We start from the raw sequence: 13,701 nt of genomic DNA on the forward strand, positions 1-13,701 counted from the left end.
GGAATCCCAGCGGAGATGCAGAGAGGCGCAGGACCCAGGTAGGGTGAGCGCGCGCGCGCACGCGCGCGCACACACACACACACACACACACACACACACACACACACACACCCTCACTGAGAGAGGTCACAGAACTGACTGAAGACAGGCAGACAGGCCAGGGTGCTACCAAAAGATAGAGTCCTCATCTGTACCCCAAGAAGTAAACTTTAGAGCACTGGAGACAAATCTTATTTGATTTATCAGGGTACAGGCTGTGGCCCCAACTCTGGCAATAAGGGCAGAAAGCAGGCACGTTCCTGGTGTGCAAATGGTTTATCTTCTACCACAGAGTCAGTCTGGTCCCGCTGGCCTTGTCTGTTTGGCTCTGCAATCCCTGTACGCAGCCACCCCGAGATCTGATCTTCGGTGGCCCTCCTCCACCCTGTGTGGCCCTCCTCCACCCTGTGTGGCCCTCCTCCACCCTGTGTGGCCCTCCTCCACCCTGTGTGGCCCTCCTCCACCCTGTGTGGCCCTCCTCCACCCTGTGTGGCCCTCCTCCACCTGTGTGGCCCTCCGCTCACTTCCCAGCTGCCCTCAGAGAAGAAACGAAATGGAACAGAAAGCCGTATCACAGCCATGACTCATTTATTGATGGGGGTGGGGGGGGGGCGTTCAGCAGGGGAGAGCAGGGTGGTGGTGGGCAGTGGGGAGGGGCTCCCTCACCCCAGGTGACAGGCCTCTCTTTCCTCTCCCTTCAGCACTTCTCTGGCGAGAACTGGACTAAGGCACCAGGGCAGGAACACACAGGGACTTATGGGAGCGAGAGTGAAGGTGCTGGGTTCAGGAGTGGGGAACTGTGAGGTCAAAGGTAAGGCAAGGTGAGAGGTGAAATGGGAGTGGGTGAAATGGAAGTGAAGATCGAGAGAGATTATCTGGGTATGGCAGAGGTGGAGAATGGTTCGCGACTGCCAGGAAAGGGACGGACGTAGGATAAAAGATAGGATTTCAAGATCCAAGGAGGATACGTGTATGTGGAGGCTCACGGGAACTCCAAGAGCCCTTCCTGGCAGGGTTGGAGAAAAGGTGGGGTTCAGGGGGGTTAAAGCAGGTAGATGCAACCTGGGCTCTGGGCGTGGCCCCTCAAGGTGAAGATGCTCATGGGATGCTTCAGGGTCAAAGCTTTGCTGGTGTGCCCCAGGGGCAGAGTGACGGCGGCGGAAGACCTAGGCCACCTCCTCTTCCGCCTCTTCTTCAAACTCGCCCTCTTCAGCCGTGGCATCCTGGTACTGCTGGTACTCTGACACCAGGTCGTTCATGTTGCTCTCTGCTTCCGTAAACTCCATCTCGTCCATGCCTTCGCCCGTGTACCAGTGCAGGAAGGCCTTGCGTCTGAACATGGCGGTGAACTGCTCAGAGATGCGCTTGAAGAGCTCCTGGATGGCGGTGCTGTTGCCGATGAAGGTGGCCGCCATCTTCAGGCCCCGGGGCGGGATGTCGCACACGGCCGTCTTCACATTGTTGGGGATCCACTCCACGAAGTAACTGCTGTTCTTGCTTTGCACACTTAGCATCTGCTCGTCCACCTCCTTCATGGACATCCGTCCCCGGAAGACAGCGGCCACCGTCAGGTATCGACCGTGTCTCGGATCACATGCAGCCATCATGTTCTTAGCATCGAACATCTGCTGCGTCAGCTCAGGGACGGTGAGGGCCCGGTACTGCTGGCTGCCACGACTGGTCAAGGGTGCGAATCCTGGCATGAAGAAGTGGAGACGAGGGAAGGGTACCATGTTCACGGCCAGCTTGCGCAGATCTGCGTTGAGCTGGCCCGGGAAGCGCAAGCAAGTGGTCACCCCACTCATGGTGGCCGACACCAGGTGATTGAGGTCTCCGTAGGTGGGCGTGGTCAGCTTGAGCGTGCGGAAGCAGATATCGTACAAGGCCTCGTTGTCGATACAGTAGGTCTCATCTGTGTTCTCCACCAGCTGGTGCACTGACAGGGTGGCGTTGTAGGGCTCCACCACCGTGTCAGAGACCTTGGGCGACGGCACCACGCTGAACGTGTTCATGATCCGGTCTGGGAACTCTTCCCGGATCTTGCTGATGAGCAAGGTCCCCATGCCAGAGCCAGTGCCACCGCCCAGCGAGTGGGTCAACTGGAAGCCCTGAAGACAGTCGCAGCTTTCAGCCTCTTTCCGCACCACATCCAGGACAGCATCCACTAACTCCGCGCCCTCGGTGTAGTGACCCTTGGCCCAGTTGTTGCCAGCTCCTGATTGACCTGGGGAAGGGACAGGGTTGGATTCCCAAGCACGCAGGAGGGGTGGGCCCTCCAACCTGTCTGAGCTTCACCCTAGTGTCTGATTCATTAGACCAGAAAATGTTAAAAAATGCCTGGCTAGGTCCATGGACAGAGCCCTGCCTAGCAAGAATGAGGCCCCAGGTTCCAGCCTTGTCATAGGCAGAAGCCAAGTTTGGTGGCCTCACGTGTCTGTCATTCCAGCATTCAAGAGGTGGCACACGCCTTTACTCTCAGCACTGGGGAGGCAAAGCAGGCTGAGCTCAGTGAATTTAAGGCGAGCCTGTCTATATCTCAAGTTCCAGGACAGCCAAGTCTATATGATGAGACCTTTTTTAATTTAAAGATTTATTATTTATTATTATGTATACATGCTCTGCCTGCACATACACCTGCAGGCCAGACCAGAAGAGAGCACCAGATCACATTATAGATGGCTGTGAGCCACCATGTGGTTGCTGGGAATTGAACTCATGACCTCTAGAGGAGCAGTCAGTGCCCTTAACCTCTGAGCCATCTCTCCAGCCCTACGGTGAGAACTTAAACAAACAAACAAAAAATCCAAGGCCAGGTGTGATGGTGTATGCTTTTAATTCCAGCACTTGAGAGGCAGAGGCAGGTAAATCTCTGTGAGTTCGAGGCCAGCCTGGCTTACAAATGGAATCCAGGACAGTCAGGGCTACACCAAAAAATCCTGTGAAAAACAAGAACAAGGAGAAGGAGAAGAAGAAGAAGAAGAAGAAGAAGAAGAAGAAGAAGAAGAAGAAGAAGAAGAAGACCCCCAAACTAAACCAAGCCAAAACAACAGTAACAACAACAGCAGCAGCAAAAACCCAAAACAGTTTTTATGTATATGTGTCTACACATGAGTACCTATGTCTCTGCAGAGCAGAAGAGGGTATCAGATCCCCCCCAGGAGCTGGAGTTACAGGTGGGTGTGAGCCATCTGATATGGGTGCTGGGACTCAATCTCAGGTCCTTGGAAGAGCAGCAAGTGCTCTTAACCACTGAGCTATCTCTTCAGCTCCCCTCCACCTGCCCCCAACTGTTTGTCTTGGGTGGTTTTTAAATTTTATTTTAATTCTTTATATGGGTTCTCCCTTTGTAGCCCTGGTTGCTCATGAGTTTCTGGCTGTGTGCCTGCTAACTGCTGGGGTGACAGGTGTAGGCTGCTACACCAGGCTCCAAGTTATTTATTTGTTCATTTAGACACAGGGCCTCATGTAGCCCGAGCTGGTCTCAAACTCCACGTGTAGCTAAGGATAACAGGATAACCTTGAACTCCTGACTCCCCTGCTCTACTGAGCACTGAGATGATGACAGACATCAGAAATCCCAGTTTCTGTGGTGCTGGGCATGGGACCCGGGGCTTCGAGCATGCCAGGTAAGCACACGTCTAGGGCTGGAGAGATGGCTCAGAGGTTAAGAGCGCTGGCTGCTCTTCCAGAGGTCCTGAGTTCAATTCCCAGCAACCACATGGTGCCTCACAACCATCTATAATGGGATCTGATGCCCTCTTCTGTTGAGCAGCTGTACCTGCAGATTGATCACTCATATGAATAAGTTATATAAGTAAATAAATAAATCTTTAAAAAATCATACACATTTGTAGAGGGCCACATTGTATTCTGATACAGGTCCATACTGTACAATGTTTGAATTAGGATAAAGATCTTGTATATTGTTTCTATCTGCAGACACCCTACAGTGTAATAATACAGCAGAATTATTACTGTTGACAAAATCACCTAATATAATAATAGGCATAAATTGTAATCAATACATTATCAAACAGTTATAAAATGTGTTAATTTGATTATATAGCTGTCTTTCATATTTTATTTTATTCATATTTTTTTGTGTGTGTGAGCACGCATTTTTCCTGCTTTCTTGTGCATGGTGTGAGTTGCAGTACCCTACGAGGCCAGAAGGGGGCGTCAGGTGCTCTGGAGTTAAAGATGGTTGAAGTACCAGGAGGGTCCCGGCCCCGATTACTGTGTGTTATGATACTTTACAGATAATAGTGTTTGAATTTTGCCACACCTTCATCCAGAAGCTAGAGGGCTTCTACAAAAAGCTAAAAAGAATCATACCTCATCTAAGCTTGAAACTCTCTTTTGCATCCTCCTTGTTGCCTCACTAGGCTGTCTCACGTCTGCTCTCTCTGCAGCAGCCAGAGGGTGCCCGTGAGCCGAGTCAGGTCCCGGCTGCTCATCCTTCGCCTGCCTGCCCGCCCCCTTCCTCCGGGCTGCAGCCCACAAGGCCTGTTTATCCTGCTCTGTTCTCCTCTGTCTCTTATTTCTTCTGCTATGGTCACATGGCGTCCTGGGTGCTCCTCCTCCATCACACAGGGTTGCGTCCTGCTCTGGGAACTTTGCACAGGCCAGTCGTCTGCCTGGAATTCCGTCTCCACCAGTACTCATAGGCCCCCCCGCATGTCACGTGTGCGCGCGCGCGCGCGCGCGCGCGCGTGTGTGTGTGTGTGTGTGTGTGTATGTGTGTTCACGTGTATGGAGGCCAGAGGTCAATGCCTGGTGTCTCCCTCTATCTCTGTCATATTTATTTATTTAGAGACAGGGCTTCTCACTCAACCAGAACTCAACAGTTGGCTAGACTTGGCTGGCCAGTGATCTCCAGGGATTCACCTGTCACTGCTCTCCCCAGAGCTGGGGTTATTGACATAAAAGAGTGCGTGGGATTTGAACTCACAACCCTTTTGCTTGCACACTGAATACTTTACCAACTGTCATCTCCCCAAACCTCCTTTTAATCTTTTCTTCTCTTTCTTTTCTCTCTGCCTTCTTTTCTTATCTCCTTCTCCTCTCTGTCTGTCCATCTCTCACGTACACACACTAGTCCCACTTGTTGTGTACATGTTCTTTTTGGCCCACTTTTTTTGTTTTTTGTTTTGGTTTTTGGAGACAAGTTTCTCTGTGTAGCCTTAGCTGTCCTGGGCTCTTTGTTGATCAGCTGGCCTTGAACTCACAGAGATCCACCTGCCTCTGTCTCCCTGAGTGCTGGGATTACAGGCATGTGCCACTGAGCTGGGAGGCCCACCTCACTCTTTTTTTTTTTTTTTTTTTTTTTGGCTTTGTTTGTTTGTTTTTAGACACAGGGTTTCTCTGTGTAGCCTTGGCTGTCCTGGCCTTGATTTGTAGGCCAGGCTGGCCTCAAATTTACAATAATCCATTTGTCTCTGCCTCCTGAGTGCTGGGACTAAAGGCATGTGCCACCATGCCTAGCTCACTTTTTTATATCTTTCTCTCCAGAGCCATTTCCGGAGGAACTTGTATGTGCCGTGCCCACACAGGCACACGCTATCTTCCACAAATTTTGTAGCCATCAGAAAGGGAAACTCACTTGCCCAAGGTCACTTGCTGGGGCTGCAATAGAGAACAAAACAGCCACCTGCTTGCTCCCTCTCTGACTCTCTGCCAACCCCGTGGAGGTGACATCCAAAGACAGGAGGCAGAGATAGACTGACAAACACCAGCCCTGTGGCGGTGCACCGACTCCTCCGGGTTGGGTTCCTTCTGAAAAGTAGAGTGGTGTCTACAAAGAACCTGCTAACATCTTTCCTAAGCACATGGTCTCCAGAGCGCTCCTCTGGGGCTGGCTCAGTGGGCAGAGTGCTCCTCTGGGGCTGGCTCAGTGGGCAGAGTGCTCCTCTGGAGCTCAGTGGGCAGGGTGCTCCTGTGGGGCTCAGGGGCAGAGTGCTCCTCTGGGGCTCAGTGGGCAAGGTGCTCCTCTGGGGCTCAGGGGCAGAGTGCTCCTCTGGGGCCCAGTGGGCAGGATGCTCCTCTGGGGCTCAGAGTGCTCCTCTGGGGCTCAGGGGCAGAGTGCTCCTCTGGGGCTCAGGGGCAGAGTGCTCCTCTGGGGCTCAGTGGGCAGAGTACTCCTCTGTGGCTCAGGGGCAGAGTGCTCCTCTGGGGCTCAGAGTGCTCCTCTGGGGCTCAGTGGGAAGAGTGCTCCTCTGGGGCTCAGCGGGCAGAGTGCTCCTCTGGGCCTGGGCTCAGCGGGCAGAGTGCTCCTATGGCATGCATGAAGCGCTGGGCTCCAGCCACACAGCACCACAGAAAACCACCGGCCATCCCAGTACTGGAGCGGTGGGGGCAGGAGGATCAGGAATGCAGGGTCATCTGAAGCTGCATAAGTTAGTTCAAGGCCAACCTCAGCTATATAGAGGCTAGGGAGACCCCATCTAAACACAGAACAAACCTTGTCTTTCAAGAAGCCCCTCATGGAGGTCCTCAGCTGTGTTTCCCCAGGGGTTTTTTGGTGTCCCAAATCAAACCCCTGGCTGCCCTGTAGGCTCCTCGGTGCTAGTTAGAGAATATTCTTTGTTTTGTTTTTCTTTCTTTCCTTTTTTTTTTTTTTTCAAGACAAGGTTTCTCTGTGTAGCCTTGACTGTCCTGGACTCCCTTTGTAGACCAGGCTGGCCTCGAACTCACAGAGATTCACCTGCCTCTGCTTCCCAAGCGCTGGGATTACAGGTGTGTGCCACCGTGCCTGGCTAAGAATCCTCTGTAAGCATTCAGAAACAGAAACAAACATGTTGTGTGCCGGCACCGGGAGAGGAGACTCACCAAATACAAAGTTGTCTGGCCGGAAGATCTGGCCAAAAGGGCCGGAGCGGACGGAGTCCATGGTGCCTGGTTCCAGGTCAACCAGCACGGCTCTGGGGACATAATTTCCACCTGTGGGGATGGCAGATGGAGGGTAGCTGGGGTGAGTGCCAGGCCCAGCAGGCTCCACGGCACATCCTGTCACTTCTTGCCAGCCCATCCCCCTGGCCCCATCTTCTAGAAGGTTTTCATCCCACTGGCTGCCCTACCTGTGGCCTCATTGTAGTAGACGTTGATTCTCTCCAGCTGGAGGTCACTGTCTCCATGGTAGGTCCCGGTGGGGTCGATGCCGTGTTCGTCACTGATAACTTCCCAGAACTAGAGGAGGGGGTGGGGGACAGTAAAGTTGAACAGATTTTCTTTGTTGCTGTACCATAAACATCTCTCTCTCTCTCTCTTTTTTTTTTTTTTTTTTTACAAACATCTCATTTTATGTGTGTGCATTCATGCCGCATGCTTGCTCGGAGATAAGAGGACAACTTGCTAGATGGTTATTCCCTTCCAGAATGTACGACCTGGCACTGTGTTGTCCTCAGGTTTGGCCACGAGCCCCGGAGGAACCATGTTGCCTGCCCTGTTGTTCGTTTGAGGGGGTGGATGATAGGGAGGGCTGAATAGCTTTTTTGACTTGTTGTCTTTTGTTGTTGTTGTTGTTGTTGCTCTGAGACAGAGTTTTTCTGTTTACCCTTGGCTGTCCTGGACTTGCTTTTGTAGACCAGGCTGTCCTTGGAAGACTTGCTGTCTTTTAAAAAAAAAATCATTTATGCTGGGCGGTGGGTAGCACATGCCTTTACTCCTAGCACTTTGGAGGCAGAGGCAGGTAGGTTCACTGTGAGTTTGAGGCCAGCCTGGTCTATAGAGTGAGTTCCAGGACAGCCAAGGCTACACAGAGAAACCCTGTCTCTAACCTCCCCGGCCCCCATTATTTGTTATTTTTGAGGCAAGGTCTCCAAAAGCCCAGGCTAGCCTGAAATTCACTGGATAGCCTAGGATGATAATAAACTCTGGATCTTCTCCCACCACCTCCCCAGGGGCTGGGATGACAGGTGTGTACCACACCTGGGCAAAGGCTCTACCTACTGGGCTATAGCACACACACACACACACACACACACACACACACACACACACACACCCCGCCGTTGTTTTTTTGACACAGGGTTTCATGTAGCTCAGGTTGGCCTCCAACTTATTGCATGTGGGAGGCTGTTTTGGAGCTCCTGCCTCCAGTCCACAAAGTGCTAAGATGTAAGAGTTGGTTACAGTGCCAGTCGGAAATGGCTGAGAGACGCTGCGCCTAGGACACCCATAAAGCCACTTCAGTTGCTGACTGTCTGCCTGTGAGGTGACCGGGGAACTCGTAGCCACAGCAAAGAATGAGCCAGCAAGAAGGGAGAAGTTGGGGGTAGGGAGAGGCTGGGCCCCACCAGAGCCACTCAGTGCCTGTCCATCCCAGCTGCAGTCCGGGGAGGAAGGGGGTCGTGCCTCTTAGTGCCGGGCAACTGAGGGTGACAGTGGCCCAGCTGTGAGGCCAGCTGTGGCCAAGGGACACAAGGCCAGGCCCTGCCCCCATCACCGGCCTCTTTGTTCCTAGCCTGGCTCTGCCTTTGCTCCCCTCCCCCACCACCCTGAGATGCAGAATTCCCGGGTGAGTCTTAGGGGAGCCAAGGACCCCTTTCTGCGCCCCTCCGCATCCCCACTCGCTACCCAGCCCAGCGCACCTTGGCCCCAATCTGGTTGCCGCATTGCCCGGCTTGCAGGTGCACGATTTCCCTCATGGTGGTGGCGCTGCTGGTAGCTGCTGATGGACGGGTGTCGACGGACCGCTGTGGCTCTGGCTCTGGAGACTGGATGAGGTGGCTGCGGAGCTCTGTATCTGCGCCCCCGGGCGCCTCTATATTCGTGCAGCCAGTACCGCGTCACCGCCCCGGTCGCTGGCATGCTCCGCCTCCTGGATTGCCTGGGATGCTTGCAGTGAAGGATGGAGGGAGGACGGAGGGAGGGGCCTGGGAGACGTATGAATCTCCTCACTTAAGGACCTTCTCTGAGACCTATTCCAGCTTCCAGGCGCCGTCAGTGACTCCTTCCTCTCCACTCGGGTTTCAGAGAGGCTGCATGCTGGGTCACATAAACACCATTCGCCCCAGTCCCAGCCTCAGTTTCTCTGCCTGCTTCTCCCCTCTTCACGTCATTGGGACTCCCTATTTCCTCAAAACCAACCTTTGTATAGGTGGGGCGGCGTGGTGGCTCTTAGCTCCAGGATCTCCAGAGTGTAGTTTGGTTTTAGGGTGTCAGGTATGTGTGAGAGATACCGCTGGTTTCTGGAGGTCTCTTCTGGAACCCTCCACAGTTTTTTCCTTTCATGTTTACAGGAAATGTTTGTGCAGTCTGAGGAGCGCTGGCCGGCGCTAGAACTCCCTTGCCGCCTGGCACTTGGGTCTCTGGCAAGACATCACCCGGGGAGAGCTTGGAGACCCACACTAGAGGAATAAGACTCATACCTGAACCCCACATACGAACATCAGGGTGCTTTCCCCACATCAACACGTCTTTGTGTCGTTACTGCTATTTACCTATTTGTTTACAGGGTTTCCTATGTGGCTCAGGCTAGCCTGGAACTCATTATATTGCCCAGACTGGTCTTGAACTCATGACCTTCCTGCATTCAGCCCCTGGAATACTGGGATTACAAGAGAGCAACGACATACCTGACCTCAGAGTGACATCTAAAACGCCTTTGCATGGCCATGTGCTTGCCTGAGCACATGTGGAAGTCAGTTGGCATCCATGTATCCCGGTTCTTTACCTTGTTGGCCATGGACTGCCAGATGTCAGCGTTCTTCTGTTCACACCCTGCCCCTTGGGTCTCTGGGGTTACACATACCTTCTTGCAGTGTTTCTGGCTTTGAGGGATTTGAACTCAGATCCTCATACTTACGCAGAAAGTGCTGTGATTCATCCAGCCATCACCACAGCACCTCCCTCCCTCTCTCCCTCCCTCCCTCCCTCCCTCTCTCTCCTCTCTCCCTCTCCCTCCCTCCCCCTCCTCTCTCTCTCTCTCTCTCTCTCTCTCTCTCTCTCTCTGTCTCTGTCTGTCTGTCTGTCTGTCTCTCTCGATAGGGTTTCACATAGCCTAGGTTGGCCTCCTACTCAATAAGTAGCTAGGGGTGACCTTGAACTCCTGACCCTTCTGCCTCCACCTCCTGAGTGCTGATGTCAAGTGTGCATCACCTAGTCCAGGGTTTATAGGGCACTGGGGACAGGACTCAGGGACTCATGCACGCTTGTAAAGGGCTCTACCCACAGGGTTCCAGCTTCCGGCCACACCATGCTGTTTCTCCCTCATTGCAGACCCAACCGTGGTATCGCCAGCTGGCCAAGCAAGGACTGAAGCTTCCTCCTCCCTTCCGTCCTCTCTTGTTCCATCCCTCCCTCTCGATTGTTTTCTCCCAGATCCAGACCTACCTCCCCAACCCTCCCAAGTCTTCCTGTTTTGTTTATTTTTTACGTGTAGGGGGTGTTTCGCCCGCATGTGTGTCTGTGCACTGCAGGCATGCACTGGCAGCAGAGGCCAGGGAGGACATTAGATCCCCTGGGACTGGAGTTACAGACAGCTGTGAGCTGCCGTGTGGATGCTGGGAATTGGCAGCCAGTGCTCTTAATCACTGAACCGTCACTCCAGCCACTCCCAAGGTGTCTTAATTAATTTAACTTTCTTTTTTGACCCATTGTCCCTCACCCCAACCTCCCTTTTCTCCCTCCCACTCCTGTCAACGCCCCCTCCTTTTTACAGTTACTTATCATACATTTATGGCTTTTTGTCTTGCAACCCACTAAGATTTACCAGGGCTGTCTGTGTGGCCATGGGCGGCCATTGGATCCTTCCTGGTGTGCATTGATGGGTATAACACAGGAGAAAATAATGACCTCTCCTCCAGAGGAAGGGTTAATGGCCCCAGATGTCCCTCTCCAACCCATGATCAACTCGTTCTTGTGCAGGCTGCAGAAGCCGCTGTGTGTTCATGAGTGCAATTGGTCCTGTTGTGCCTGCCCAGAAGATTCCACTATGGCCCTGTTAAATGTCTCCGCTCTCCTTCCATGTTCTCAGAAGCTTAGCTGGCCAGGGTATTAAAATCCTGTTTAAGCCAGAGGACTCAATCCTTCCTCATTCTCAGCACCCTGAGCATCAATGAACTTCTGCAGTCACCATTGTTTACTGCATAGAGAATCTTCTCTGCTCAAGATTAGGAGTAGCACTTGTCTGTGGGTACAAACATAAACTTTTAGAAGTCAGTCAATTTAGAAAAACAATAACAACCCTCCACCCCACCCCCCTGCCCCCACGCTGTGAGCCTATGACCTCCCCAGCTGTGAATTTTGAAACAGCTTGAAATTAAAATTCTGAAAACATGAAAGCCGTAGAACTCCCGCCTAGAATCCCCAGTGAGGGGCTGGGGGCATGGCTCACAGGTGGAACCCTGCCTAGAATCCCCAGTGAGGGGCTGGGGGCGTGGCTCACAGGTGGAGCCCCACCTAGAATCCCCAGTGAGGGGCTGGGGGCGTGGTCAGGGGTGGAACCCCACCTAGAATCCCCAGTGAGGGGCTGGGGGCGTGGCTCACGGGTGGAGCTCCCCTCCTAGAATCCTCAGTCGGGGGCTTGGGAGTTGTGATCAGGGGTGGGACCCCTGCCTAGAATGTGCCTGTAACTTAGTTCCATCTCCAGTAGTGCATAAAAAAAGAGATATTTACACTACACCCAATGGCCACATTTTTTTCTAAGTGCATTATGGGTATCTGTTTAGGTTTTAGTGCGAACAGTGATTGGAGGTGCAGGTTCCTGTCAGTTTTGAAGGTAGGAAACGCAGGCTCTAAGAGGGTAGAGCACCACACTACAGCGCTGAAACATTGTTGCTGCTGGAACTAGGCCGTGAACCGGAAGATCCTAAACGCGGGTTCTCATCACTGCAGGGCGCCTGCTACTTTGTTGCTTGGTATTAGACAAAAACAAAACAAGCTGGTGGCCAAATGGCTTGGCTTTCAAGAATACAGTGTTGCCAGGGTCCAACACCATCCCATAACCTGCAGCTGGGGCCTGTGCCTGCGCATGTCACGTGTCTGGCTCCACGTACTGGCTGCTGGCTGTGTGAGAGCAGTTGACTCAGCCCTGGCTCTGTACTGTCTTTGTAAGGGACAGGCGGGCTGGTGAGATGGCTCAGCCGTTAAAGGCTAGGTTCAGAACCGTGGGGGGCGGGCATCTGCGCTTTACCGTGTGGCTGCACCAGCGCACTGTTCCTTGTAGCCCACTCCCAGCCTCTCCCCCTGAGCTTTCTGCCAGTTCCTTACCCTGATCTTAGTCCATGACATAGCTAGGTCTGCTTTCTCTTGTCCTCCTGGTGCGTGGCCCTGGCTTGACTTGAGTCCTCCGCGGCTGTGGGAACTGGAGATGGAGAGTTCTGGAAATGACTATTGTGTGGGGGTGTGGACAGAGATAGCAAGTGCCAGGGGACACTCCAACTTTGTGAAACTTTGACAGTCAGCGACACAGTAACATAGTAATCTGTTTCCAGGGCCAGTGACTTCCTACTCTAGGCCCCTGCCCTTTCACCCTTGGCTGATTCAGACAGCGGGAAGGCCAGCAGCTGCAGCACGTACCATGGGCTGCTCCTCAGTTCTGTGACTTAGAGCCTCTCTCTCCAGCTTGTAAGGAGGGACCAGATTCTGCCATATGGGTCAGGTCTCTCCTCAGCGCCCACACTGTCCTGCTGTCCCTCTGTCAATGGAGTTAATAACTCTCTCAGCCAGAAAGAACAACCCACCCTCGAACTCTGTCCTAGTTTGAAGTCTTCTTTTTTGTTGTTGTTGTTTGTTTGTTTCTTTTTTTGTGACAGGGTTTCTCTGTGTCTTGGCTGTCCAGGACTTGCTTTGTAGACCAGGCTGGCCCCAAACTCACAGCGATCTGCCTGGCTCTGCCTCCCAAGGTGCTGGGATTAAAGGCATGTGCCACCACGTCTGGCTATTTAAGTCTTCTGGTGCAAGAAAATACTCGGGGTGGGGGTGGGGTGGGGAAGAAAGGGGCTTATTTTGGCTTACAATTCCAGGAATTCCAGGTTACAGCTCAACCATTATGGAGCAGCCAACAAGATAAGAGCTGGTTACGTGACATCCACAGTCATGAGCAGAGAATGAATGCCTAAGTGCTCAGCTGAGCTGCTTGCTTGCTTCATTCCTCCATTCTTACACAATTCAAGACCCCCGCTTATAGGATGATGCTGGTCCCAGCCGGCTGGGTCTTCCCACCTCAGCTAATATAATTAAGATAATCTCTCATAGTCAGGCCCCTCCACCCCACCCCCGGCAAGCCCAACCTAAAGAGACACACTCTCTTAAAAAGAAAAAAAAAAAAAGATTCACTCATTTGTTTTTATGAATCTGAGTGCTCTATCTGCATGTACACCTGCAGGCCAGAAGAGGGCAGCAGATCTCATTATAGATGGTTGTGAGCAACCTTGTGGTTGTCAGGAACTGAACTCAGGACCTCTCGAAGAGCAGGCGATGCTCTTAAACACTGAGCCATCTCTCTAGCCCCCAGACGACAGTCTTTTATTGAGATTTTCTCCTCAGGGGTTCTAGATTGTGTCATCAAATTGACAATGAGTGATAATCTTCATAGACCCTGACCCAGGAAGGACATGGCGTATTCTCTGGCCTGGCGCAGGGATGTCCAGAGTGGAAGGATGGGATGAGGATGGATTGACGCTGAGCTGTGTCTGCCTTCTCTGGTCCTTCCTGCAGCAC

At 52.7% G+C, this 13,701-nt stretch overlaps 1 protein-coding gene across 1 annotated transcript; it reads right to left on the reverse strand.

The window, feature by feature from the left end:
* Nucleotides 1-610: 610 nt before the first annotated feature.
* TUBB4A (tubulin beta 4A class IVa) lies at nt 611-8,821 on the reverse strand. The gene is made up of 4 exons (XM_084794348.1): nt 8,628-8,821; nt 7,116-7,224; nt 6,868-6,978; nt 611-2,263 (listed from the first exon to the last, which is right to left on the reverse strand). Exons 1-4 carry the CDS (start codon nt 8,682-8,684, stop codon nt 1,206-1,208), a joined length of 1,335 nt encoding a protein of 444 aa, XP_084650474.1. The 5' UTR covers nt 8,685-8,821; the 3' UTR covers nt 611-1,205.
* Between the last annotated feature and the right edge of the window lie 4,880 nt (nt 8,822-13,701).

Source organism: Acomys minous (genome assembly GCF_964271855.1).
Source record: "Acomys minous genome assembly, chromosome: 9".
NCBI lineage: Eukaryota > Metazoa > Chordata > Mammalia > Rodentia > Muridae > Acomys > Acomys minous.

Bases quoted from the DNA above. Each gene is read 5' to 3' on its own strand.
- TUBB4A (XM_084794348.1), bottom strand. From the start codon at position 8,684: ATGAGGGAAATCGTGCACCTGCAAGCCGGGCAATGCGGCAACCAGATT. The intron at 6,979-7,115 runs GTAGGGCAGCCA...CCATCCCCACAG, and splicing joins CTACTACAATGAGGCCACAG to GTGGAAATTATGTCCCCAGA. The intron at 2,264-6,867 runs GTGAGTCTCCTC...TCCCTTCCCCAG, and splicing joins GCCAGACAACTTTGTATTTG to GTCAATCAGGAGCTGGCAAC.